The following is a 27,348-nucleotide window of genomic DNA, read 5'->3' as shown; positions in this document are numbered from 1 at the left end:
GATTTCCAAGGAATGGGAATGACACATTTGGCTTATCTTACATAAAGTGCTTGTCTTAGTTTCAGTATTTGCCACCTTCATGTTATAATTTTACGTTTTGTTATCCATGAAGTCCCAGGATGTTGTGCTTTGCACACTAAAAAATATTTAATTAACATGCAATAATTTTTTACACATTTATGCAAAACTGCAATTTTTAAGAAATATACACTTAGTCATATCTATAATGTCTTAAAATATTTCCTATAGCTGTGCTGAAACATACAATTAACACTTGGCATTAAACCTGAATTCCATCGATGGTCAACACCAGATTATTTGTTCATCAGGAGGCAGAGCCTGGTTGGCTGTTGACACAGACAGGAAACAGCTGAGCCTTAAGCACGACATCAGCCGCTGACAGCTGCCATATTCTGCTCAGACCCATATGGGTACCAGGGACCAAATATTAAATCCAGGGCTACCATGGTTACATGCATGCATTGGGCCTGAAAGTGGACAAAGAAAATTTTTCCTTTGGGAAAAATTATCTATATTACAATGATATATGTTCTGAAAAGCAAATTCAAACACAATGGAGCCTTTCCATTTTTAGGTAAAAAGATAGTTGGGTTAACTTTGTAGGTAGAACATTCCTAACAGCCTCTCAATGTATTATTGCAATTCTCTTACTATTTATGAGGCTCAAAGTTGCTACTTTTCCAGTGATGTAAAATTATATAATCTGTGTTGAAGGCTCTGATGTCCAAGGTGATTTCCACAGCTGATAATTTTTTTAATATTTGCAGTTTGTTTTCTATTTACAGAAGCAATTCAATTTTGGAATTTATCCAAGTATGGATAAGGATTGGCTTCCCCAGGATAAAGCAATCAGCAATCTACTGATCACAAGCACAGTTCATTTCTTGAATTTAATTGGAAAAACCATCTCACATCAGTTACATTATTTACTTAAATCACTTTAATTTTATATAAAAACTAATCAGCACGCAATATGTTGTTTTTGTGCAAATTTTGTGCAAAAATCAAATTTTTGAAATTACAATTTCAAAGTTACAATTTTTGAAATTTAGTTGAGGAACTGTCATTTTTATTAATATCAGACAGTTGTATCTCCTTAATGTTATATGTAATAATATTGTGAATGAAACAAAATAACTAGTGTAAAGTTTCTAAATAGTTTTGCCTGAGGACAGGTTTGTTAAATTTTCCTACTTTCCGATTCTTTTTTTCCTGCCTATTTCCTAGATACCCCAAAAAAGATGTCAAACTGTGCTTTAAAGTTAGGTTGTCATGTTTTTGCATGCATAGATGTAATCTTATTACAGCCACACACACATGCTGCATCACCTTGCCGTGCTTCAAAAGAGCCGCGTTCCAAAGTCAGCATGACTTCCGGGTTTATGAGTGTATATCAGTTTGCATTCACTGCATTGGTTTTATTCTATTTCATCGTTGTCTTTCCTATGTTCTATTTTGCAGATGTTGAACTTTAACACATTGCCAGCCTATGTAGATATTAAGCACCCAGTAAACTATGTATTATTAACTAAATGTATATATGTTTACACTCTAGTTAAATATTCTTAAGTGATTATAGTATATATTAATAAAAGTACTTTTACATGACATTATCTTTAGAATGGGATTTGTAAGACTGGAAATTGTAATATTATGAAGTTTTAAGCAGTTTCAAAGTAATCCAGGCCCTACTGGATGATGGCTGCACATTGCAAACCCGAAATGATTTTGCCTTTCGTTTGAGGAAACTTTATTCGAACAATCACTGGAATATATTTATTTTCCCAGCGGCAGTTAGAACGCAGTCCCCCAAGTGCGCCATTGTTTCCCCGAGTATTGCTTATTGGTTAAAGGCGACAACACGCACAGCCCGCCAAATCTCTCAAAAGCCGCATTTGCCGGGACATTGATAGGAGTCAATTGCCTGTCAAATGCCATGCACGATTAGACATCAGTAGGTATAGTGGCAGCGTAGGCTGCCTCCCAAAGATGTTTGTCAGTGGGCCCCTCTCCGATTCTTCTTTTATCTTCGCCCAGTTCAATGTTAATGTCCCGTTGTGTCCAGTCAGCCAGCCCTCCAGCAAATGGCCCTCCCTCTTTTCTCACCCTCATCTCCTCTTGTCTGCTGTCCAGCTGGCTGTGACCTCTGACCCCCTGACCCTCACTCCTGACCCCTGGACTCTTTCCCACGCCACGCCCTTTTGTGCGGACCTCACCATGGCGACGCAGTGGTCACCGCTGCCACGGTAACAGATGGACAGAACCCTGGAAATGACTTCATTGAACCGGACTGCGGACAATCTGCCCGGGATGCCTGCCATCAATTCCACGGCAGCGCAGTACTATCTGATTAAATCATTGTCACAGCTATCTTAGATCGGCATGTTGATGAGATAGAATAATAGAAATAAAACATTGTTGTTGCGATTACTACATCTTCGGGTCATGTGGCCTATCATCTTGAATGTTCCTGCAACCCCTTTTGAATACAAAGATACTTCAGAGATTTATGAAACTTCCGCAGGTGGTTCGGTCTACCTGTGCTTAATGATAGGGCCTTTGCCTTAGATAAGCTAAGGCTGCGATAAACTCCTGACAGACTCTTAGGGCTCCAGGGGACTAAGAGGGCTGGGGGGGGGGGGGGGGGAGATGTGAATTTTGCGAGGAACCCATTTACTTGCCTTCTATGTGGATTAAAATAAGCTAATGAATGGAGCCTTTTTTGAGCAGAGCCGGGGTCCATTGTGTTATAGCTTAGTCCAAGCTTTTGTTTTGCGTGTTATTATAAAGGTTGGAGTTACTCTCAAGTCACAGGGTGGTGAACGTCCTGTGAATACAGTCAGCTGTTATTTGAAATCAGTCTTACATATCTCACTGGGCAAAAGTTCCAAGCACATTAGGAAAGGTGAGCTTTTCCTACAAATATTGAAGCGCGTCACAAATCCAAATCCAATCCAAACCGGCATGCATTTCAAGCTCAACTGAACCACCAGGCCAATTCTGTTGATGCCCTGACAGACTGACCATTGATACAAAATCACGCAAGCGCAGCCACGCATTCAATTTTTGATTTTCTATCCCCCCCGCCCCCCACCCTCCCGGCCAGCATCTGCATCTCTATCTTTCCCTCTCCCCCCTTGCTCCTCCACTCCCTCCCTCTCTCCCCTCTCCCTCTCTCCCATTTTATTGTACCAAAAGAGATTTTCTCCATTGAAGCCCAGTCTCTTAGGTAACCCCAGTCCTGCATGAAATGAGGAGGATGGAGAGAGAGAGAGGGAGAGAGTGAGAGAGAGACACACACACACACAAGGAAACTGAAAGACAGAGAGGGACACAGACAGAGAGGGCTGAAGACCGAGAGAGTGAAGAACGGGAGAAATTACCAGAAAAGAGTTCAGTGCTGAAACAGAGCATGTTACAGAGGTCGAGAGGAGATCAGGGCAACAGCCGGGAGGTAGGAAGAGCACATTACAGTTATTATAGTAACACTGACATCAGCAGTTGTTTTTTCAGTCTTTAAACTTTATTTTTCACCTACTTTGCACTTTATATTATTTGTTGATATGTTTTACACTTGCGCACCTAAAGTATATCGTCATTCTTTCGTAAAGCTCACATGATTATGGATGTATATACTATTATTTCTCCTGCAGTGTTTATAATGGTGCTGGAGAGGCCTAAAGCAGGATATTGACAGGGGGTGAGGATGAGGCTGTTAGCTGAGCCGCGGCGCTCAAATGCGTGCTAATCGGAAAGTTAACCTGAGCGCCAGGGCGATGCAGCGGGGAGGGCACTTAAGATCAGGAGGTACCTGTTGCTGCTCACCGCTTCAGTCAGGCTGCATGTCTGCTTCGTGCTTTAACGAACACTGCGCTCCAAAATTAATTACAGGCATAAAAAAGCTTTGTCATCATTTACTTCATATTATGTGGAATTTTCAAAATAATTTATATCACCAAAGAACCCAGTTTGGAACATAAGGACTAATATCTCAATCATATGAAGGTGTCAGTCTTCATTTAGGGGATCTGCAAACCATTTTGCGTTTATTTCAAGGGAGCTCAAATAAAGGGCCTTAATTGGACTATAATTTAATAAAGTATTTCTTTATTAAATGTTTCTATGAATACATCAGAAAATATTTCAGAGAGTAACACGATATATGACAAAAGAAGCTTTATTACTAGAGCAATACAATTTATTTGAATACGTTTTTACACTTTTAAAATTTTTAGTAGTAGAATAAATAGATCATACTGTGGTCTGTTTAGAATACATGTATGTGTACTTATATTCTGTCAAATCCTCTATTCTGAATAATTCATAACTTACTACTATTTTTTAATCCACTCAATTTTTTAACACAATTTGAACTAAACTCCAAAGCGAATGGCACTGTGAAGTTTTAGTGAACCCTATCCTTATGAGAGCAGATATTTCTCTTTGCCTATTAGTTGTTCGATTGCGAATGAAATAGAGGTATGGCATCAAGATAAATTACGTTTTAACTAGACTTTTTAAACTTCGGAACTGGAAAATTAGGGAAATTCCACACAGGCGCTGGCATTGGATGGCATAGGAGGTAGGCATTATGTTTGGCTGCTGTTTGATCTTTTCATCATTTATTGTAGGTCTCATTGGGCTAATTTAGATTTCCACTGCCGCTTACGACGCTGAGCTTCCTCTCCTTCCTTTCTTTGATCAGGGTGACCATGAGGAGCTCCTTTTGTAAACGGTCTTGCTGACCGAGAGGGTCACTCCATTGCGTCCTGCTGTGGGCCTCCCTCCCCGCCAGCCTCTGTCCCTAGTGCCCCCGTGACCCCCCCGCACCCCCCCATCCATTGTTCCTGGGTGTCCGTTGCTGATTGTCCAAACGCAATTCTTGTGTCTGAGTCTCTGAAATCAGGAGTTGTGGATGGACATCACGCACCTGACTCTTTCTCTCATCGGGGGTGGAGTGAGGAAGATGGAGAGAAGCCCTTAAAGCTAAGAGACTAGAAAGTTCTTTTTTTCTTAAATCATCCACTCCTGCTTTTCAGCTATTGGGAAAAAAATCCTTCAAATGTATTTAAAGGTTTCCTTGGTTCGGCTCCGAAACTCGAGAAACTTCTTGTGTCCCTCAAGAACTGCTTGACGTACTTCACATGGACAACACCAGATGCTCTCAAGTGTCGAAGTGGTTCATAAGTCCATGGTACCTGTGTCCCAGGCTTAATCTTCCTTCTGCCTCTCTTTTAATCAATTTATTACAGAAACACAAAGCGAGAGAGGAAGGAGAAAGAATGGAGGTGAATGAGTTTAGAATGTGGGGGTTGTTTGGCAATGTTGAGGGGCTAGAAAAAGAAAAAATAAAAGGAGGGATTGGTGTGAGAGATGGAGAGAGAGAGGGTTTAGGGAGAAAGTGGGATTAACTAGGAGTGAAAGATATAAGGAGTGTAGGCAAATGGGCAGAGAGGGTAGCCAGATGAGGCAACAAAAAAATAAAAACTGTGTGGCTGAGTGTGACTCTGGAGTGAGCAGCAGGGAGAGAGCTGGTGGGAACTGAAAGGGAGAAACTGCAGGAAAGGAGTTAAAATGTACGGGAGGAAAAGGAAAAGTGAGGCGAAGATACATGCAGGAAGAGATCAAGAGGGGGACGGCATTAAAATGCTAATCAACTGCCTCAATACACAACAGGCCCGCTGACCGGGCTAATCACTGGTGGACACACACGGAGGCTAATCCCCAGGCGCTCTCCTTCTCAAACGCACGCGGGCACAAACGCACGCTCCCGCTCGTCGATATATTTACACTGAAGACAGCCTCCTTCTTTGTTTCAGCTAAACATTTCCTCCAAAGTTTGAATGCACTTGAACTGGCTAAATAAATGCCGTTTTAACACCAGCCATGAATTTGTATCGCCCGTTTTGTACTTTCCAACTTACAGTTACCATTATATTAATTATCCTTTTAATTTCAAATGTTGAAACCTTAAAAATTGTATCTTTGGAAGTGCCTTTAATCTCCTGATTTACTCAAATATAGCATGAGAGCTTTGCTACAGAACAGCTGCCCCTATGACTGGCATCTATTTATACAGACAGGTGTTTTACACATCAATATTTTTTTTGTTCTAGGTTTTGCAATGTCCCCAAATATTTCATAGCATTACCTAAGATCTAAGATAATCTTCCCTGTTAAATGTAACATTTTCAATCATTCTGTGTTTTCTAAACCGAAAACCCCTCTTTAACGTTTTTTTTTGGGTAATGCTTCGTTACATAGGCTACTTTAGTCGGCCTATGTAACTGGTCACAATTTCACCACCAGTTCAACCACCATTGAAGATTCCACTACAATGTCAAATCTTTGCCATCGTTGCTTCTGTACTTTGCATTATGGTTATTATAATCAGTCATATTAAGTTGATGCCGAGTGTAACGATATCCTGCAGTGTATTTGCAAGAAAAAGGTAAAGCAGGTTTCTGTTATTTCCGTGGCATTGTTTTATGTAGGCTTTACACGTATTCAGTGACATTCACGTAGTTCGTATTTTGTGGTTGAGGGGTTTTTGTTAAGTTATAATATGCCATTTAAATTAAAGTGCCCCACACAAAGAGGACCCAAACCTTATGACTGTTTTTCGCATTGTGAATTCCAGTGCCAGTTTCGATATGAGTAATGTTTACTTTTACTGTCATTTGTAGAATATTGTCTCATACATCTTAACATACGTAAACATATTTAATAAACTGTTACGTTATTTGAAACACCGACTTATCTCCTGTCTTTATTCATTAGAATAGTTCGTCTGCTATTCATCTGTCACATAATATTAAAAATAATATCTCTATCATTAAAACAGAAAAGCTACATTTGAATATAGATGAACACGTAATTCTGCAATGGACTTAACCGATACAGCGTTACCAACTTTCATAACAGGTACTTTTACAGTACTTTTTACAGTCTCTGTATTTTCATATCCTAAATTCCCTTTTAATATTAATTAAAATATACTAATCGCTAATACTAATAATGTTTTTGTAGTCTATTTCTGTGTGGCATACTTTTCATGTCCGTATAGGCTACATGTTTCCTACCACTCACCCGCAGAGTAATCTAATTGTAAGCAGAGAAAGTTAGGATTTTCCACGGTAATAAATAGACTGTTAAATGCTATAAAAGCTGGTCGGGCGCTGAGTGATGGTTCTGCGAGCCGCCGACAGGGGCGGCTGCACGGCTGCGCCGTGGATGAAGAGGACGCCGAAACTGCCCGGTCGGGAGGCGGGGGGAACATCCGCCGGAAAGATGGATTCTGCTCGGTGACGCTGGGGCTGACACTTTGCTCTTATTACTTTCGTTCTGGACAAGTTTTAAAATTAATATTATTAATAGAATTTGAAACGATCCGAACAAAAGCGGCCGCCTAGATCCACTACGGGGCGCATTAGCGTCTGCTTATAGCGGGGAGCGAGTGCTCGTGCGCCGAAGTGTTTGAGTTTCTAGCTCGGTAACCTTCCAGTAACCACCGATCATATATAATATTTGGAGGTGAGTAGTTAGTTTACAGTACAGGCAACGGTACATCGGCACAGCGGCGTCTCGGCAGCCATCACATTTCTATAAAATACATTAAAAGTACAGGTTAGTTATTGGGCTGATTTAGAGGTGCATTACTTCCCCGATCGTAACTGTTGAAATTGTTAGCTTAAGCGGCTTAGCAGAAGAAATATTTGAAACTGCTGAAAAAGAGGAACTAAAATATAATGTGCCTGCTTTCTGCATTTTTGCCCAGATGGTGCATTTCTGCATGTAGCCTAACTGCCAGCGATGTGTAGTGAGACGCCATATGGGTGGCCGTGCTGATATAAGCGGTGATATTCACGGAGTTGGCGACGGCTGCTTCTCTTTTGAAGTTATTTCGCGACTGTTGCTTGTGGACAAAGTAGATGCGAAAGTGCGACGCCTTTAGCGGATACTTTTTACACGGGCATTGCGATTGAGGTTATTGGCTACGTGTCCGCGTTAATCGATAATCGAGATCCACTGTGAAATTTCTTAACGTGTAAGTAATAAGTTTCCTGAGAGATTCCGTGTTTTTCATTGCAAGGTCAGCGGCGACTCGTGGAGCCGACTTCACGACATTATTATTTATTAATTTCTTTGAAAAAATAGAAAGAACCTCAGCCCGGGCACGTGGGCAAACAACTTAACCTCCTGAGACCCAAGGAAAAAAGTGTCCTTCAATTTTAGGTTGTCTTTGGAGGAAATAAGACATCTTACAATTTAGATTTTTTTCAAATTTATTTTTATTTTTAATTTCACAGCATGTCCTCTTTAGTGTACAACAGGAATAAATACGTTTCCTTACATCAGTGAAAAGATAGATGCAAAAACAAAATGTCCACTACAATGGACATAAATGAATGGGTGGTGTCTCAGGAGGATATAACTCCAATTTAAAGCCCATGTCTAACAGGGCTTCTTAACATTTTATGATCAATGTGGTTATTTTAGCACTTAAACGTCTAAGACGCCTGGAGTGGCCCAGGATATTTAAAAATCTGACAAATTAAAATAGACGACAAAATATGTGACATCAGGGCACTGTTAAACCATACTGGAATGTTTACGGAGTGATATCATGGGAGAAGATATTCTTGCTGTTGACCATATCGAAATGTAATCCTGGTACCCCTCTTCCTTTTTAACCCAGGACACTAAGACACAATGGCCACGCCAGTCAACGCACAGAACCCCAGCAAAACATGGGAACTCAGCTTATACGAGCTACACAGAACGCCACAGGTGGGTGTCAAACCGGTGGGCATAGTCTATCCATGAGGGGTTTGGGGACAATGTGAGGTTATTGTAGTAGTGCTTCTAGTAGTCTGACATACATAGATGGACTGGTGTGATTTTTGCTTGAATTGGCAGCTAATGACCATCTTTTAATGGTAATTTGCTACTGTTGTACCAGGGTGTAGATGAAGGTAAGTGAGACATTTCTGAGGCTGTGGATTCGCAGTGCAGCCACTTTTTAATTTTCTGGTGAAGAACACGAAGGTCCTTCAATCAATTAACGGCTGTGTGCCACAGGAAGCGATCATGGACAGCACGGAGATCGCGGTGTCCCCTCGGAGCCTCCACAGCGAGCTGATGTGCCCCATCTGCCTGGACATGCTGAAGAACACCATGACCACCAAGGAGTGTCTGCACCGATTCTGCTCCGAATGCATCGTCACCGCCCTGCGATCGGGGTATCCTCAGACTCCGGCCAGCTTGTGTTTTCATGCTCTTGAGCTTGTGCATGCTTGTGGTTGCGGGAGTGGGGGGGGGGGTCTTAATGGCCAAATCCATTTTTGCGCTTTTTGGTCTTGTAGTGTTTTTGTGCTTTAGTTGAACTTTCAGGGAGATCTATATCATGACCAATTTATACACAGTGCTTTCAATAGACCCCCCACCACCACCTTTGTTTGTGCCCCCCCACCAGCAACAAAGAATGCCCCACCTGTCGCAAGAAGCTGGTTTCGAAGCGCTCGCTGCGGCCCGACCCGAATTTCGACGCACTAATTTCCAAGATCTACCCCAGCCGGGACGAATACGAGGCCCACCAGGACCGCGTGTTGGAGCGCCTCAGCCGACTGCACAACAAACAGGCACTGAGCTCCAGCATAGAAGAAGGCCTCAAGATGCAAGCCCTCCACAGGTATGTGTGCCATACGGGGGCAGTTCAGTGGGTCAGCAGGATGGAATTACATTGTTGCACCAAACTCATTCCGTAACAGAATGTCTCTTGCATCAGCTTAAAGGGCCGTACACTGTCTCCAAGCAGTGAACAAGTGGAAAGGGCACTTCAGTCATTCTGCCCATCACAGTCTGATTCATAATCTTGATAGAAGCAAGGTACTAGAGTTGTGTCACACATGTGACTGCAAACAAGGATGGGGGGCCAGCCCATTGTAGGCACACTCACACACCATTCACTCGGTAACTTTAACCAATTAGCCTCAGCATGTCTTTGGACTGTGGGGGGAAACCAGAGCACCACCGTGCTGTGCCAAATTTAAATGTCAAACAACAAAAATGCAGTTGAAATTTTGAACTTATTGACAGACAGACATTGTGATGTGGTATCTGCAGTCTAGAGGCAATAGGTACTGTAAGGTACTGCATAGATACTGTAAGTAAAGAGTCCCACCTCAAACCCGAGCTGTTTGTGACTCTGCTTAACCCCCCCACCCCCCACTCAGAGCGCAAAGGGTTCGAAAGCAGCAGCAGGAGAGCGACAACACCACGTTCAGCGGCGGCGAGGACAACTGTGACGCTCGCTCCCACGACTCTGTGCCAATGCACCCCGCCCTCCCACCAACGGAGGCGGGGCCTAGCCAAAACAAGCGCCCCCGCCTGTCCGACGAGTCTTGTCCTGAGATGGACCGGGGCAGTCCCACACCACCGCTGTCACACCACCATGATGGACCGGCCTCTGAGATCGAGCTGGTGTTTCGCCCGCACCCCCTACTGGTCAACACCCAGGAGTACAGCCAGACCAGGTGAGTGGGGTGAGTCTGCCTCACACTGGAAAGAAACGGTGTGGACGGCTTTTGGATTCAGAAATCGGATAGTTTGGTGTCATTTAAATATAAATCATTATCTTGGGTGAATTTGACACAAATAAAGGTTAGCCTTAATAAACCTTTCAGATACAGTTCTCTTTATTTAATCCCAGGTTTAGATATACAGGCAGCTCTCAACTGATGTAAGTAATCCGTTTTACGAACCCTTACATAAATCATATTTTGCGTAGGTTGGATGTACCTTCCCATTTTATTAAAAGCACCTGATAGCAAAAACACATATGCCAAAAATATACCTGTAATATGGACTAAAGAACACATTAAATAGATCAAAAGATAAAGTGTAAATTTGTTTAAAGGCATGTCACCTTTTTGCATTGCTTCCGCATCTCTGATATTTTGGCTCTTCAATAACTTCCTGTATTGACTGTACTTTTGGGACTGTAGCTGACAGATACATCTCTTATCCTTAATTTTAAGGAATACTATACATGTAAATATAAAGTGTTTGTGTATGTCAGTAGTTCCTTCATACCTACAGATATGTGAAAACGACAGCTAATGCTACGGTGGACCACCTTTCCAAATACTTGGCCCTGCGCATCGCCCTGGAGGAGCGGCAGGCCAAGCGACAGCCGGAGAGGCCAGCGGCCGGGGAGTCGGCGGCGGGAGATGAAGGGGGCGGGGCAGGAGGAGGGGGAGGGGCCAGTCTACAGGATGTCAGTGAAAAACAGTACACCATCTACATCACCACGTCTGGCGGACAGTTTTCAGTGAGTGGGGCTGCATGAATACGGTGCAGGAAGCCATTGAAAGCCATCTCCCGCCTTCACTCATCTATCATGCATCTTATGTCAGTGTTTCCCAACCCGGTCCTCAGGGACCCTGAGACAGTCCACGTTTTTGCTCCCCCTCAGCTCCCTACTGGCCAGAAGAGTTTAGTTAGTCTGGAGTGGCAGTCATTGCAACCTTTAAATTTAATCATTGGTTGCGTTTGTAAAGACTCGTTCTCTAAGCCCGTTTCCCAACCCGGTCCTCAGGGACCCTGAGACAATCCATATTATTGCTCCTTCCCAGCTCCTGGGGGTCCAGGTGGGGAAACACCATCTTATATCCTGTGTTTTCTGTGACTCTTTTAATTCTGTTCTTTTCTGCTTTCTCTCAGATACTGAATGGTTCCCTCACGCTGGAGTTGGTGAACGAGAAGTATTGGAAGGTCAGCAAGCCGCTGGAATTGTACTACGCCCCCACCAAGGACCACCAGCAGCATCAGCCGCAGTGAGGGGGGGCACTCCCACCCCTCCTCTTCCCTTGTCAGCCATGCCATGAAGAGTTTTGATTTTCCGATTTTCTTCTCTAAATTTGAAACTGGGAGAAAGCCTACTGTCACTTTTTCTTCTGAAATCTGAGCACAATCAAACCTTTTTATATTTATCTGAGTCAGAAGTTAGAGTTCACACTTGACTGAAATGTTGGCTTGATTTAACTTTCACTTTTCAGATCTAGGATGTGGGGTCTGTGTTTCTCACAACTATGAAGCCAAGACCTCGTTCCACCCCCTCAGTTCTCTTCGGACCTGATGAAGAGACGCGACACTTTGTTGTCCAAATATGCCAGTCGACACTGTGTGTGTGTAGCTCACTGCCCCTAGCCTTTCTACTCCTTTCTCCTGACCTCCAAAAGTACCCGTTTAACTGTCCACGATTATTTTGTAGTGATTCTCCAAGTGGACTGGTGGACTGGCGCAACATCAATGGGAGGAGCAACTTTTCTGATGACTGAATCCATTTCACATGTGACTGATGGATGTGCTTTTTTTTTGTATATCACAGTTGATCAGAGGCTGTCCGGAAGTACCCCTCCCCAGTGGCAAATATGTGGTCTGGAATATTGATCGATCTAAGTGAATTAGGCCAGTGTTTCTCAAACCAGTCCTCAAGGAGCCCCAGAGAGACATGTTTTTGCTCGTTTCCCAGATCCCAACACATCTGAATCAGGTATTCGGTGTTCTTGCTTGGCCGAGAGCTGGGAGGGAACAAAAAATGTGGGTTGTCTGGGGGTCCCCAAGGACTGGTTTGAGAAACACTGGCTTAAGCTACTCTGAACAGTCAGCTTACTCTGACATAATCCCCTACCTTTCGCCCAGTGTTTCCAAGGGTGGGCTCCAGGATCAGCCCATTCCTGTACCGGATAAGCGTTATGGATGGATTTTTTTTCTACTACGCCCTAAGTACTACATTAACTGATACTGTCACCTTAGGTGTGCACAAGCTCTCTCCTACTGCATCAACCGGTTCTACTCACTGTGAAGTTTCTGCTTTGCCCCCCCCCCCCCTTTTCCCTGGTGATCTGTGCAATGATGGTTACCCACAGACAGCCTCGAGGTACCTCAGTACTTAGTCACCATGGTGAAAATGTTGCTTTGCTGTTGCATTTTTCACCAGGGTCACCTTTCATCAGTCAGTCAATGTATTTACAGAAAGACAGTCCGTAGATTATATGTGAGCAGCAAATTTGCTTTTAGACTGAATTTCGAAATCTGGGGATTCCCTTACTCCTGGGTGGAGAAATGTCTCTAGTTGTGGCCTCATAAATTTTGTAAGATGCGAACTGCATCTTTTTAACTGAAGGTCTGATATCAGATTGATCGAGCCGTGTCTGACTTTTATACAGGAGATTTTTTTAAAGAGTTTTATTTCAGTAAATCTGCCCCAAACTTGCTCTGCCGGTTTCGGCTGGGTACTCCAGTCTTGATGCTGCCTGAGTACACTGTGATGGATTGGTGATCTCATCCTGCATCTGGAATTAACACTGATTTTGCAGTTACGGTGCGTCAATAAAACTGCATGTCTGCCTGATCTCTCCAGGTTTGAGATTTGTCCAAAATGAGATCTGGAAGTTTGCAATTGCATCTAAGTTTGACCATTAAATCTCTCCTGATGCTTTTACACCGTACACTTTTTGTCTGTCAGTCAATATGAAGGCTCGAACGGTCATTCCTTAACGCCATCTTATACATTTCACATTTGAAATTGAAACACTGGATCTCAAGTACATGTGCATCTTTGTGTATTGGGCTGTTCTTAAGCTCAAACTTCAGGCTGGTGTGAAAACTATAGTAACACTTTGTAACTGAGTCATCAGAATGGCTCTATTCCTATGAATTTAGAAGTTCCACCATCTGTTGTCCTCTGCTTATGTGGGGTCAGGTTGATGGGCAGCAGTCTAAACATACCCAAGCATCCCCAAGTCAGCTGAGATGTTGCTCCAGCATGTCCTGGGTCTGCCCTAGGGTTTCCTCCTGGAAGGACGTCTGAAATATCTCTCTGGGGAGGCATCCTAGCCAGATATGCAGGCCACCTCATCTGGTTTCTTTTGATGAGGAGGAGCAGTGGTTCTACTCTAAGCCCCTCCCATGTGTCTGAGCTCCTCACCCTGCGATTAAGGCTGTGCCCAGACACCCTATGAAGAAAGCTCATTACCCAGATATTCTTCCAGTCACTACCCAGAACTTGTGACCATAGGTGAGAGTAGGAACATGGATCAAGGGGTAAATCAATAGCTTCACCTTTCGGCTCAGCCTCTCTTACTGCATCAGAATGGTACAACATCCACATAACTGCTGACACTGCTTTGATCCACCTGTCCATCTCCCGCTCTATTCTTCCTGCACTCTTAAGACCTCGATACTAACTTCTGCACTTGAGGCAGTAACTAATCCCCAATCTGGAGGGAGCAATTCTCCTCTTTGGTTTCAAACCATAGCGAACTGCTACAGTGCATGTTGGAGGTTATAGCTCAACTGACATAACTAGCACAGTGGGCTGGTGGAATTATCTAACTGCAGTAACTGGCTAGCAACCAACTGCTTAATTTGTGAAGACTACTAAATAGAGATTAATATTTTAAATATAGCACGATTTCCATTACCTAAAACTGTCATTTGCCATTTGTTTGACAAGATCGGAAATCCGGTTCAGAACAGTTAATATCTTGTGTAGAGCGCAGTTTGAGCAAAACATACGGTGATTATTCTAGATGACCAGGAACATCAAGTTCTACCATGTACCCATTTCACAATGATAGAATAAACTTTTACCAATAATCAGCACAGTAATAATGGTATTGGTTCTTAAAACACTACATGCACTGGTCTAAATCACTTCTCAACAACGTCAAAAAAACAAGCAGATCCATAAATCCCATTTGTTCAACCACAAAAAAGTTGTCAATATCAGTAATGTAAGGTAACCACAACTGAAATCCAAGTGCCCAACACAGGGACACGCAACAAAGACTCTAGACAAGAAGACAGTGAACTGTGGTGTTTATTGACAAAGACAATGAGTTTACTTCTTCTTGGACACACCAACGGTGCGACCGCGGCGGCCGGTGGTCTTCGTGTGCTGGCCACGCACACGCAGACTGTGAAGAGAAAGACGGCCTGTGAATTCCACTCATTTCCGCAAATACACCCCCAACCAAGGCACATTGCTAATCAAGTACATGTTCTGAAAGAATACACACTAAGCAGCACATGATATGGCTTGATAGAAAACTAGCATTTTCTAGGAGTTCAATATTATTCAGAGAATTTAAGGACTGAATTCTCCTGCAAACAATCTGAAGCAAGAGTTTCAACACTACCTGTGCTGCTTAAATCTATTACAACTCCGATCACCCAGTTTCACATCTGCCCGTTCCAAATTTCAACCTGCTTTAAACAATCTTGATGCACTATTTTGATTCAGAGCTAAGGTTAGAGGTATACATTACTTCAATTACAAAAATGAAGCCATAATATAAAAACCACAAATCCAGCAAATGATTCTTACCCCCAGAAGTGTCTGAGACCACGATGAGCCCTGATCTTCTTCAGCCTCTCCAGATCTTCTCTCAGTTTGTTGTCCAAACCGTTGGCAAGAATCTGTCAAAGCATTTATATACTTTAAGTAATGTAAGGCTCCCAAATATGCTTTATAATACAATCAATTCTAGGTAGATCCGCTTAGTATACAATCAAGCATTCAGAGAGGAGGAGGATTAAACTGGATAAAATGTACTGTTTATTCCTCAATTCACATTAACACAAGGTGACTACCTGTGCAGTTGGTAACCTTTAATTTAAAATATGCAAAAAGGTGATGAGTGTAGGGCTTATAGATAAACTAATTGTTCATGAAGGGCTATTTTCTCAAACTACACCAACATACCTGGCTGTACTTGCCATCCTTGACATCCTTCTGCCTGTTGAGGAACCAGTCAGGGATTTTGTACTGGCGTGGGTTCTGCATAATGGTCACGACCCTTTCAACCTACCGGAAAAAGTCAGGGTATTGTTTTAACAGATGATTTCGCCACGACGCTGGAATCTGCAAGTCTCCACCAAACTATGATGCCCCAAATCGTACCTCATCCTCAGTTAATTCGCCAGCCCTCTTGTTAAGGTCAATATCGGCCTTCCTGAGAACGACATGGGCATATCGCCTACCGACGCCCTGCAAGGGATCCGAAACGTGAGATATCTCCTTCGGTTTGTTACAAAATCCTTCACATTTACACATCGTCCGGTTTGCAGTGGGCAGTCATTCGGCAACACGAACCTTGATGGCAGTGATGGCGAAGGCGATCTTCCTCCTCCCGTCGATGTTCGTGTTAAGAACACGAAGGATGTGTTGAAACTTTTCAGGAATCACTAGAGACTAAAAAGTAAAACAAAGCAAACATCATGACACATACACACAGCGAAACAGCCAAATTAACCCAAGATATACCAATGACTAAGTAAACCTGTGTAGGACACGTGAGTATTTCACTATGTTCAATTACAGACAGTTGGAAGCAGGGGTAATAATTACAAATTAAAACGCATTTTTATTTGTAGGGGTTACTTATGCAATGTGCCATAAAGGCAACTAAAGTGAGATCCCGTTTCATTACATTAAATGGAGGCGGCCTGACACTGCACCGAATTCATAGGCAACTATCTAAAGTGCATTTCTTTGCACCGTAAGTTCCTACCCAACTAATAATCAACAAAAATTGAAAAACACAGTTTTGGGAACATTTTCATACTTTTATTCACATCGTAGGATTTCATATAGAATGGATGAAACCAGATATTTCATATTTCATACTACTGCCTAATTCTCACACTCACCATCTTAGAGGCAGATTCCGTTTCGAAGAGGAAGCGCACGATATCTCGCGAGACAATTATATCATTTCAGAGGATTTACGCCGGAAGTGATTCCGTGCCGGGAAATTGTTCGTGTGGAAACACCATTGTCCACTTTTTTATAATTGATGTTGCTTTTTTTGCAAGCTGCAGCTTGTATTTGTCTAAGACATATGCGGGCATAATATTTTTCTGTGTAAGTTTAGCGCGCCATTAGTTAGATGAAACATTAACTCTGGGTACTTTATTTAGTTTACTCGGACGCTTGGACGGCGGTCGGTGACAGCAATGGCGGAGGCAGTAGAAACCAACTCTGGCTCGGATGTAAACACAGCTGTTAGCTTAACGGCTAACGTTATGGGATATTTACAAGACGAGGTATTTAACATTTGTTTTTCTGTTATTTACCGTTAAGTGTCACTAACGATGTCATGCAATGAACATTTGCTTTCGTTAAATGAAAATCGCTGTTGTCAAGTATCATGTCAGTTTCATTTCTGTTCATTTAGGTAGTTTGTAAGCATTTACATCTTTTCTGGCTATCTGAAAAACCGGACTGTCATGTCTGTGTAATTTATGCAGCTTGTAGTTGATTTAATTGTTTTTATTCAAGGAATAATTGACCATTTTAGAGCATTTGACTTGTAAAATTTTGTAGCCATATAGTAAGAGCATGACGCAAGACGTCGCAAATAATTTGTATGAAGTACCTGACAATATATTTCTAATTTTATGTAGATTAAATCTGAATATGAGACGCTCCCAACTATCAACCTGGGAGAATTAGATCTAACTACAGATGAATTTATCTTGGATGAAGTGGACAGTAAGTATACCATATATTTCTCTGATCATTTGAAGTATGCTTGATCCATGTAGGTGACCAGTTTAGGTACTCAACGCATTTTTGGCGATGCTGAATTCATGTTTTGTCTACTTACAGTTCATATTCAAGCCAATCTTGAAGATGATTTGGTGAAAGAAGCACTGAAAACTGTGAGTCAGAACCTCTTGTCTGCTGACATTTCCCAAATATGGCACTAAACCCTTGTGACATAATGCATTACTGTAAAAGGTTTCAATATAGCCATTATGACTTTTGTAGGGTGTAGACCTCAGGCAGTACTCCAAGCAGGTGGAAACAGAACTGCAGCGCATTGAGCAGGCTTCAATCAAGGACTGTATCCTTAAAGTTTTTCCCACTAAAGGAAAGAGGATTGAGGGAATTTCACAGTTTTTGTTATGTGACTGAGTGATTGAAATAATATGCATTAGATGTCATGTAAGAAGTACAATCTGTAACTCATCCTGTGCCAGATATTAAGGAAAGCCAGAATATTGCCTCTCTCCACAACCAGATCACAGCCTGTGATTCTATACTCGAGGTAGGAGAGTGTCTGAGATCTTCGTGTCATTCAGAAATGGTGTGTGTGTATATATGTGTGGTCCAGGTATACATTACATTGTGGGGACCCAATGTCCCCACAATGTGATAAAAACCTGTTACTTTGACTAACCATTTTTTTTGGTCCCCACAATGGGAAATTCAATTATATAAAAATTTGTGACTGCAATAGACAACAAAAAAAATCCAAAATACTTGTATTTTGTTTGGTTACTTATGGTTAAGATTAGGGCTGGGTATGGGATAAGGTTGTCATTGTAGGGATTAGTGTTTTGCCCATAGAAATGAATGGATGGTCCCCAGAAAGATATGAATACAGGTCTATGTCTGTGTTTGTATGATAAAGGGTGTGTTTTGTGAAGGGGAACTGTAGGGAAAAGAGTGGCTATTGTTTAAGGGTTACACTGGCAATTAAGAAAACACTGCTTGTGTAATGGAATCATGTTGATTACCATGTGTGCAGAACCATTTCCTCTCTCCTCTTCTGGCCAGCGCATGGAAGAAATGCTCAGCGGGTTCCAGAGTGACCTTTCCTCCATCAGCAGCGAGATCCAGACGCTGCAGCAGCAGTCGGTCAGCATGAACGTGCGGCTGAAGAACCGCCAGGCTGTGCGGAGCCACCTCAGCCAGCTAGTGGACGAGCTGGTGGTGCCCAGCACCATGATCTCGTAAGGAAGACACTCTGTTCGTGTGCAAGCAGTAACCATAGGACCACGTAAAGTGGATATCTGTGTGTCTGTATGTACTACACAAGTATTGCAAGGTTTATATATAATATTACTTGCATAGTAAAAATGTAGGCTTGTATTTTTTGTTTAAGTTGCTGTATATATACACTCACCTAAAGGATTATTAGGAACACCTGTTCAATTTCTCATTAATGCAATTATCTAATCAACCAATCACATGGCAGTTGCTTCAATGCATTTAGGGGTGTGGTCCTGGTCAAGACAATCTCCTGAACTCCAAACTGAATGTCAGAATGGGAAAGAAAGGTGATTTAAGCAATTTTGAGCGTGGCATGGTTGTTGGTGCCAGACGGGCCGGTCTGAGTATTTCACAATCTGCTCAGTTACTGGGATTTTCACGCACAACCATTTCTAGGGTTTACAAAGAATGGTGTGCAAAGGGAAAAACATCCAGTATGCGGCAGTCCTGTGGGTGAAAATGCCTTGTTGATGCTAGAGGTCAGAGGAGAATGGGCCGAATAATTCAAGCTGATAGAAGAGCAACTTTGACTGAAATAACCACTCGTTACAACCGAGGTATGCAGCAAAGCATTTGTGAAGCCACAACACGCACAACCTTGAGGCGGATGGGCTACAACAGCAGAAGACCCCACCGGGTACCACTCATCTCCACTACAAATAGGAAAAAGAGGCTACAATTTGCACGAGCTCACCAAAATTGGACAGTTGAAGACTGGAAAAATGTTGCCTGGTCTGATGAGTCTCGATTTCTGTTGAGACATTCAAATGGTGGAGTCAGAATTTGGCGTAAACAGAATGAGAACATGGATCCATCATGCCTTGTTACCACTGTGCAGGCTGGTGGTGGTGGTGTAATGGTGTGGGGGATGTTTTTTCTTGGCACACTTTAGGCCCCTTAGTGCCAATTGGGCATCGTTTAAATGCCACGGCCTACCTGAGCATTGTTTCTGACCATGTCCATCCCTTTATGACCACCATGTACCCATCCTCTGATGGCTACTTCCAGCAGGATAATGCACCATGTCACAAAGCTCGAATCATTTCAAATTGGTTTCTTGAACATGACAATGAGTTCACTGTACTAAAATGGCCCCTACAGTCACCAGATCTCAACCCAATAGAGCATCTTTGGGATGTGGTGGAACGAGAGCTTCGTGCCCTGGATGTGCATCCAACAATCTCCATCAACTGCAAGATGCTATCCTATCAATATGGGCCAACATTTCTAAAGAATGCTTTCAGCACCTTGTTGAATCAATGCCACATAGAATTAAGGCAGTTCTGAAGGCGAAAAGGGGTCAAACACCGTAATAGTATGGTGTTCCTAATAATCCTTTAGGTGAGTGTATATATGTTTGTGTGTGTGTGTGTGTGTGTGTGTGTGTGTGTGTGTATATATATGTACATTGATTAATTTTAGTCCTTGAGTCCTAACTGCAACTCAGCCTTCCTTGGTTCCTGTGTAACTGCAGATCTTGCAGTGCAGTGCAGAAATAGCCAGCATTGCTCATCATATGTTTCTACATCTCCCACTGTCATGGTTCCCAGGGTCATCCTGGACAGCCCTGTGACGGAACAGGAGTTCCTGGAACAGCTCCACGAGCTCAACAACAAGATCAACTTTGCCAAGGAGCTCAGCTTCCGTGAGACGCTGGCCTGCTCTGACATCCAGGACATTGTGGACCGCCTCAAGATCAAGGTGCTGATCAGGGAGAGATAATGGGATGGGAAGTAGAGACTCCAGTTAGCACAGCTGGACATTTCAGATCCAGAAAGTAAAAATCCAGACCAAGATTATGTTTTAACCAACCAGTTGAGTATTCTGTGACTGTGACACTTTATGCTTAATTGGATGGTTGAAACAAAACTGTGGCCTGGATTTTTACTTTCTGGACCTGAAATGTCCACCTCTGCCAATTAGAAGGATGAACTGTGATCAACTGGACTGAGGGGGGGAGAATGTAGCCTATGGATATGGGGAACAGATATGGAGAATTAATTGTTCGATATTTTTTTTTGTATATCAGGCTGTCACAAAAATCCGGGAATTCATCCTGCAAAAGATTTACTCCTTTAGAAAACCTATGACCAACTATCAGATTCCACAGAATACTCTCTTGAAGTACAGGTAACGGCCACCAGCAAGCATCTGTCTCAGCAGGGTCACAATATACTCTAAGCTTAACTCTAACTCTTATCCTTTTTAAATTAAACTCGCCCTCTGCACAGCCTGCAGTGCATATCCCGCTAGCTTCACAAAACTCCTGCGTCTTTTCCATGCAGGTTCTTCTACCAGTTTTTGCTGGCAAACGAGAGGCAGGTAGCTAAAGAAATCCGAGACGAATACGTGGGCACCATGAGCAGGATCTACTACAGTTATTTCAAGTCCTACAGTGGAAGGCTGATGAAAGTGCAGGTGAGGGGGGACCAGGGCGAGGGGTGAAGAGCGAGAGCCAGGGCTGCACAGCACTGAAAAGAAATCATGTCAAAATATATAACATTTTTGTGGTTAATATATGCTTTGGTTCAATGTCGTCTCAATGGAATTCAAAATATTTCCATACAGGGAAGATGAGTGTCTTTCCGTGGTTCTTGTTCACTTTTCTCATCAGCCATTTTGTTAAATTTCTCACAAATGCACCAGTCCGACAACTATAGTGAAAGTTTGTTACATTTTGTTGTGTTATTACATAATGCATTGTCACAAGGTGCATGTGCATAAAAATTTATGCTTAATTCCAGAAGGATCATTTGTTGGTTTTTAAATGTTTTCAGGGAGTTTGAGTTAGGACGAGCTTCATCTGACTCTTTCGTTCTTCTGTGTCTTGACAGTATGAGGAAGTGGCAGATAAAGACGACCTGATGGGTGTGGAGGACACCGCTAAGAAGGATATCCTTTACCCTGATAGACCGCAGGAGACACGCACTCTGTTTCAGTGCTGGGTTCCCCCCTGTCTGTCGTGTACCTGTGATCTATAACTGAGTCATAGACCTTGACCTTGCTGCACGCTTCTTTTCCAAACCTTCCCTGAAGAGCAGGAACACCATTTTCACTCTGGGCCAGCGGGGGGCGATACTGAGCCCCACAGAGCTGGAGGGGCCTATCCTCATCCCCCACACGGCCCAGAGAGGAGACTGCAGGGTAAGAATACAGATCATCTCTCCTACCCTCAGCTATTTGCAAGAGATCGCCGTCATTCACAGGCCTGGTGGTGGCAATTTAGGGCAGTTTAACAGCCTTCAGAGATACTTCCACCACAGTGTTTCAAAATATTCCACAGACACACTGCTTCGCTGTGCACAAAGCTGTCAGTCAGCATTTCCTGATGATATTTATTTAGGAGTGTTTAGGAATAGGTATGACATAAACACATCACATGAAGTCAAAATAGTAGCAAATGAATTTGGTCATTTTTCTCATTCGTCTGCTCTGATCTTGCATATCACTCACAGAAGAGTTTAAAGTCCCCATAGTTAACCCCCCCCACGTGCTTTCAGTACCCCTACGAGACGTTGTTCCGCAGCCAGCACTACGCGCTATTGGACAACGGCTGCCGGGAGTTCCTCTTCCTGTCCGACTTCTTCATGGTGGCAGGCAACTCCGCACTGGACCTCTTCAACTGCATCATGGGAAAGACTCTCAGCATGTTCCTGGTAGGAGGATCCCGTTCCTTGCGGTGCTGAATTAATCTTTGATAAATATGCCATATGATGAAGAGCAAAAACTAGGAAGGCGTCTGTCTGTAAAAGCACGATCATTGTGATGATGATGATGAGGTGGACAGCGATGGCGAAGGCTAAAAGCTGCCAATGGTGGTTGGCATATTCTTAGCACCTCCCTCTCTCTCGGACCCCCCTCCCCCCAGAAAAGCATGTCCACTTATGTGTCGGATTGCTACGACAGCATCGCTATATTCCTTTGCATCCACATCATCCTTCGCTTCAAGGCCATCACAGCCAAGAGGAACATCCCCGCTATGGACAAGTCAGTGCCTGAACACCGTGTGTCTGTGTGCGCGGCTGCTTCCTAGTGCAGCGATCCCTCATGTCTCTCTCCCGGAGCAGGTACTGGGAGGCCGTGCTGGAGCTTCTGTGGCCGAGGTTTGAGATGATCCTGGAGATGAATATCCAGAGCATCCGTGACACCGACCCACAGAAGCTGGGCGTTCTGGACACCAGGCCTCACTACGTCAGTATCAATACTCGCTACATTTATTCATACTGTATTTGTATATTCCTCAAGACATATCCGCTCCATGAATTCCTTTCCTAGCCTGATGCCTCTTTATGTTCCCTGAATGCTATATTACACTTTTGGTCCTTGAATAGTTTTACTAGGTTCTTGCTCTGTTAGAAGCTGTTGTGTAGCTTCTGCTGTAATACTGCTTACGCTCATACCTGAGCATTCATTGGAAGCTCAGCCTTGCTCCATTTATGCCCAGTTGACTCTCTTGATGACATGCATGTTTGCAGTGTGTTATTTGCCTCGTTTTTCAATGTCACTTTGGACAAAAGTGCCTGCTAAATATGTAACTGTAAATGTATACAGCTCACTATGTACTTATATTCACACACCAAACTTGATACGTTTCCCTGTCCTCCATAAATATAATACTTGAAATCAAGCCTCAGCTATCAGTATATATACTGCACACACACTGCACTCTGCATTTGTATTTGCTATGTCAGTATGTACTACAGTATGTACTACGCTCAGCATGGGCATACTACACTCCATCCCTCGATACATTTTTACACACTGCCACAACGTTCGGCTAACACGCCGATACACACTCTCTCTTCCAGATCACGCGCCGCTACGCTGAGTTCTCCTCTGCCATCGTCAGCATCAACCAGACGTTTCCCAACGAGAGGACCAACGCACTGCTTGGTCAGCTGCAGGTACGTCACTGTTCAACTGGGGTGAAACCCGACACCCTAGACCTTTGTACAGCAGTGTGCTGTTACCTCTCTGACTTACGCAGCTTTTTTTAAGTGAAACCCAAACCTCTGCCAGGCTGGTTGTAGATAAAGCCTCACAACCTCACCTAGCCGTGCAAATTCATAGCCAATTTGTTCAGCATTAATCACTGTCAAAGTTTCGTTCATGAAATTCAAATAGGGGATTTAGTTACAGTGTACAGGTTATTTGAGCTTTGTTTTTTTTTTTTAAAGGTTGAAGTAGAGAACTTTGTCCTGAAGATGGCAGCAGAGTTCCCCTCCAGGCGGGACCAGCTCATCTTCCTCATCAACAACTATGACATGATGCTCAGTGTTCTCATGGTGACCTATGGCTTGTGAACCTTGTTCGTTTAAACGAATAAATTAGATCATCTGAAATACTTTTTTTACATTACTGCTCATATAATGTTTTCTTTAAATCAAATGGATATCAGTGTAATTCATGCTTCAGTTATAGCTTGAGCAGAATGCAGAAGAAAAGTGTAATTAATGGTGTATTACATTGTTATAGATGGATAAGGCATTGAGTAAATGGTGTAGGGACTGTACTCCCAATGATAAAGCCGTATCCTCATGGTCTCTGTATATATTTGTATCTTGGCCTCTCTGTCCTCCGTGTCCCTCAGGAGAGAGCAGCCGATGACAGTAAAGAGGTGGAGGGTTTCCAGCAGCTTCTTTTGGCCAGAACACAGGTAAGATGGGTGAGGACTGCAGGGTGGCGCCCCCTTCAGGCTTCATCAGTACTGCATATCTTGACAGTTGAATTGTAATGCATTTGTCCAGTAATGAAACTGTGAGATTTGATTATATGTGACAGCTGCTGTAGTATAGGAAATTATTACTGAATCATTTTACTGTCCACAGTTTAGAAGGTGATGCACTGAACAACAAAGGCTGTGAATGCAAACAAAAGTCTTGGTCTTGTTGCTTTGTGTCTTTGATATTTTCTGGTAGGAGTTCATTGAGGAGATCCTGTCCCCTCCTTTCGGAGGAATGATTGCCTTTGTGAAGGAGAGTGAGGCTTTGATGGAGAAGGGACAGCTGGACAGGCTGAAGAATGATGAAGGTGAGGCTGGGAAGGCAGGTGGCACATGGAGTAACTCGCTGTCATGGCCGCCACTGGCATGAACTCCTACACCATGTTTATTAATGAATAAGATAATGATGTCGAGCCTTTCGCTCCTGTTCACACACCATCTTCGGCTCTCCTGCGCTGCTCCTCCCTGCTCCGGCCCAGCCCGCATCACCCAGCTGATCAGGGGCTTCTCCAGCACCTGGAAGCAGTCTGTGGAAGCTCTCAGCCAGGACGTCATGAGGTCCTTCACCAACTTCAAGAACGGCACCAGCATCATACAGGTCCTTCCCAAAGCCTCTGCTGAAATCTTATAGAAAATCATAAAAGTATCGATAGCCACATATACCATGCTGTACATCTTACCAAAGTGCTTATCCATAATAGGGTCGTTTGTGTACAAAAAAGACATTTAAAACGTCTTTCTTTAACACCAGTAATATCTGTTGTGTGCTGCAAATAGGGTTGCACAGGGGTGGAAAATTTCCTGTAAATTTCCGGAATCTTTTTAGAAACTTTCCATGGGAATTTCAGCTGGGGAATTTTAGAAATATTGAACTCTGTGGAAGTCTGCACGGGTTGTCAGACACTGCAAAAAAAAAACTGTATGAATAATACAACGTAGAATATGTGTCTTTTGATGCAGATGCTTATTTTGGGGTATTTTTACACACATAATTACAAGTACTTGGTTACACAATGATATCACTATTAATGCAATCAAGATTTTTTTTCAATTACATTTAAGTTCCCTGTTATAGGCTAACCTGCAATTTTGTAAATTTCCAGTTTATTCCCATTAATTCACATATATTCCTGTCAATTTTCATATATTCCATATATTTCCCTTATGTCCCATGGAAAGTTTCCAGCTTTGAAAATTCCCATAATTTTCCAACCCTAGTAAGGAAAGCAGCCATTTTCATGAGGAATTGGACAAAGGAGGCTCCTCACTCTGCCTGTTGTCACCAACTAGTCCATCAATCTTTTATTGTTAAGATTATTCTGCAGGCTACCGCAATCCTGTTTTTTTTTTTTAAACTATGTGTCTGTCCACCAGGGGGCGCTGACTCAGCTTATCCAGTACTATCATGGTTTCCACAAGGTCCTCTCGCAGCCCACTTTCCGCAGCCTGGCTGTTCGCTCAGAGCTCATTAATCTTCACCACCTCATGGTCGAGGTCAAGAAGCACAAGCCCAACTTCTGAATAGCATTTTACTGGGGTGAAGCAGGTTAAATAGATTAATGGAAAAGTGAATACATGTATATTAGTACCCGTGGAAGAACCAGCAATCTACAGCTGTAATCCGCAAATGGACTTTACCAGTGTGGATCTCCATTTCTCACCTATGCATCGTCATGTTCTGTGTATTTACTGTCCATAAGAAAAATCATACAGTTCATGGTGCACAGGAATTAAATGTCATTCCAAGAAGGAATGACATTGTTTGAATTGTGTGTGATTTAGAAGGAACGGAGGAGTATGAGATGAGATCAGGAGGAAAACTGGAATGTTTTGTATTTGTGGATATAATTGGTAATTTACTCACAAAAAGTATGTATTTTACTGTGCTTTAATTGTGTTTTGAAAGAAAGTAGGGGATGCCATTGGTCAGCTGTTGCATGGTCATACTTGCACATGAGCTGAGAGTTTTCCTGGAGCTGTGTTTCATGGGGGTGTGGTGGTTAAATTTCAGTGTGTCATTGAAACAATACATAATAAAGGCACTGAGGTGGGTTGGTGCCCCATCTTGGGTTATTACCTGCCAAGCGCCCTTGGCTTACAGGATAGATTCTGGACCCCCAGTATGCAGGATGGATGGATGGATGGATGGATAATAAAGACATTCCATTTAGTGTTGTGTGTCATCATAAATCTATGCTTTTGACAGCATTATTAAAAAAAATAACTGATCAGTAGTCTTTTACTATTTGTTGTGGGGTGTCACTCATTCTGTTAATTGGAATGCTTGATTAAACCTCGTTAGAGGGAGACCTGTTTGGTGTACGTTTGTATTTTTTCATGAAAAATACTTTTTGATTCCATTAAATCAAGCAGAGGTCTACCCCCTGAAAGTAAATGGTGTTGGAAATAGGCCGACTCAGAACTTTTGCCGTTCTGTGCCATTTGGAAATTTGGGGCCAATGGTAAGAACATAAGAAATTTACAAATGAGAGGAGGCCATTCGGCCCATCAAGCTTGTTTGGGGAGAACTTAACTAATAGCTCAGAGTTCTTAAAATCTTATCTAGCTCTGACTTAAAGGAATCCAGGGTTTTAGCTTCCGCTACACTAACAGGAAGACTATTCCATACTCTAACTACACGCTGTGTAAAGAAGTGCTTTCTCAAGTTCATTTTAAAATATTTTCCTGCTAATTTCCACTTATGGTCACGAATTCTAGTACTTAAATTAATATTGATGTAGCCATATGGCTGAAC

The 27,348-nt window shown here is 42.8% G+C and overlaps 3 protein-coding genes across 6 annotated transcripts; 2 read left to right on the top strand and 1 right to left on the bottom strand.

Annotated features, from left to right (window-relative positions):
- Window positions 1-3,454: 3,454 nt before the first annotated feature.
- LOC111850593 (E3 ubiquitin-protein ligase RING2-A-like) lies at window positions 3,455-13,535 on the top strand. Of its 3 annotated transcripts, none has more exons than XM_072705938.1 (8): window positions 3,455-3,475; window positions 8,720-8,811; window positions 9,103-9,263; window positions 9,497-9,712; window positions 10,257-10,556; window positions 10,733-10,762; window positions 11,122-11,353; window positions 11,746-13,535. In XM_072705938.1, the coding sequence occupies exons 2-8, from the start codon at window positions 8,734-8,736 to the stop codon at window positions 11,860-11,862; spliced, it is 1,134 nt and encodes a 377-aa protein (XP_072562039.1). In that variant the 5' UTR covers window positions 3,455-3,475; window positions 8,720-8,733; the 3' UTR covers window positions 11,863-13,535. The 3 variants fall into 3 exon arrangements, with proteins under 3 accessions (XP_072562039.1, XP_072562038.1, XP_072562040.1); XM_072705937.1 differs by lacking the exon at window positions 3,455-3,475 and adding an exon at window positions 7,229-7,554; XM_072705939.1 differs by lacking the exons at window positions 3,455-3,475; window positions 10,733-10,762 and adding an exon at window positions 7,229-7,554.
- A 1,355-nt stretch (window positions 13,536-14,890) lies between these two features.
- Window positions 14,891-16,827, bottom strand: rps18 (ribosomal protein S18). Its single transcript, XM_023796174.2, has 6 exons — window positions 16,741-16,827; window positions 16,184-16,282; window positions 15,992-16,078; window positions 15,794-15,895; window positions 15,416-15,507; window positions 14,891-15,005 (listed from the first exon to the last, which is right to left on the bottom strand). The coding sequence occupies exons 1-6, from the start codon at window positions 16,741-16,743 to the stop codon at window positions 14,930-14,932; spliced, it is 459 nt and encodes a 152-aa protein (XP_023651942.1). The 5' UTR covers window positions 16,744-16,827; the 3' UTR covers window positions 14,891-14,929.
- On the top strand, window positions 16,505-26,736 carry LOC111835648 (VPS52 subunit of GARP complex). 2 transcript variants are annotated; one of them, XM_072705936.1, is made up of 21 exons: window positions 16,505-16,589; window positions 17,011-17,136; window positions 17,497-17,584; window positions 17,702-17,754; window positions 17,864-17,939; window positions 18,076-18,143; window positions 18,656-18,831; window positions 20,422-20,572; window positions 20,901-21,001; window positions 21,157-21,289; window positions 21,706-21,763; window positions 21,882-22,015; window positions 22,372-22,527; window positions 22,740-22,858; window positions 22,939-23,062; window positions 23,680-23,775; window positions 24,049-24,156; window positions 24,462-24,527; window positions 24,790-24,901; window positions 25,073-25,191; window positions 25,968-26,736. In XM_072705936.1, the coding sequence occupies exons 2-21, from the start codon at window positions 17,047-17,049 to the stop codon at window positions 26,112-26,114; spliced, it is 2,175 nt and encodes a 724-aa protein (XP_072562037.1). In that variant the 5' UTR covers window positions 16,505-16,589; window positions 17,011-17,046; the 3' UTR covers window positions 26,115-26,736. The 2 variants fall into 2 exon arrangements, with proteins under 2 accessions (XP_072562037.1, XP_072562036.1); XM_072705935.1 differs by lacking the exon at window positions 16,505-16,589 and having other exon boundaries at window positions 16,838-17,136.
- Window positions 26,737-27,348: the final 612 nt, after the last annotated feature.

This window comes from Paramormyrops kingsleyae, chromosome 23 (genome assembly GCF_048594095.1).
Source record: "Paramormyrops kingsleyae isolate MSU_618 chromosome 23, PKINGS_0.4, whole genome shotgun sequence".
Lineage (NCBI taxonomy): Eukaryota > Metazoa > Chordata > Actinopteri > Osteoglossiformes > Mormyridae > Paramormyrops > Paramormyrops kingsleyae.
The sequence above is the reverse complement of the archived record's forward strand: the minus strand, read 5'-3'. Positions and strand labels throughout refer to the sequence as shown.

Coding starts and splice junctions, on each gene's coding strand:
- rps18 (XM_023796174.2), bottom strand. Junction 15,508..15,793: donor AGGATGGCAAGTACAGCCAG/GTATGTTGGTGT, acceptor ATGCTTTGACAG/ATTCTTGCCAACGGTTTGGA. Junction 15,006..15,415: donor GGTCTCAGACACTTCTGGGG/GTAAGAATCATT, acceptor TTCTCTTCACAG/TCTGCGTGTGCGTGGCCAGC.
- LOC111850593 (XM_072705938.1), top strand. CDS start 8,734: ATGGCCACGCCAGTCAACGCACAGAACCCCAGCAAAACATGGGAACTC. Junction 9,264..9,496: donor GTCACCGCCCTGCGATCGGG/GTATCCTCAGAC, acceptor CCCCCCCACCAG/CAACAAAGAATGCCCCACCT. Junction 10,557..10,732: donor CAGGAGTACAGCCAGACCAG/GTGAGTGGGGTG, acceptor ATTTAATCCCAG/GTTTAGATATACAGGCAGCT.
- LOC111835648 (XM_072705936.1), top strand. CDS start 17,047: ATGGCGGAGGCAGTAGAAACCAACTCTGGCTCGGATGTAAACACAGCT. Junction 17,755..17,863: donor TGAAAGAAGCACTGAAAACT/GTGAGTCAGAAC, acceptor TGACTTTTGTAG/GGTGTAGACCTCAGGCAGTA. Junction 24,902..25,072: donor CAGGCTGAAGAATGATGAAG/GTGAGGCTGGGA, acceptor GCTCCGGCCCAG/CCCGCATCACCCAGCTGATC.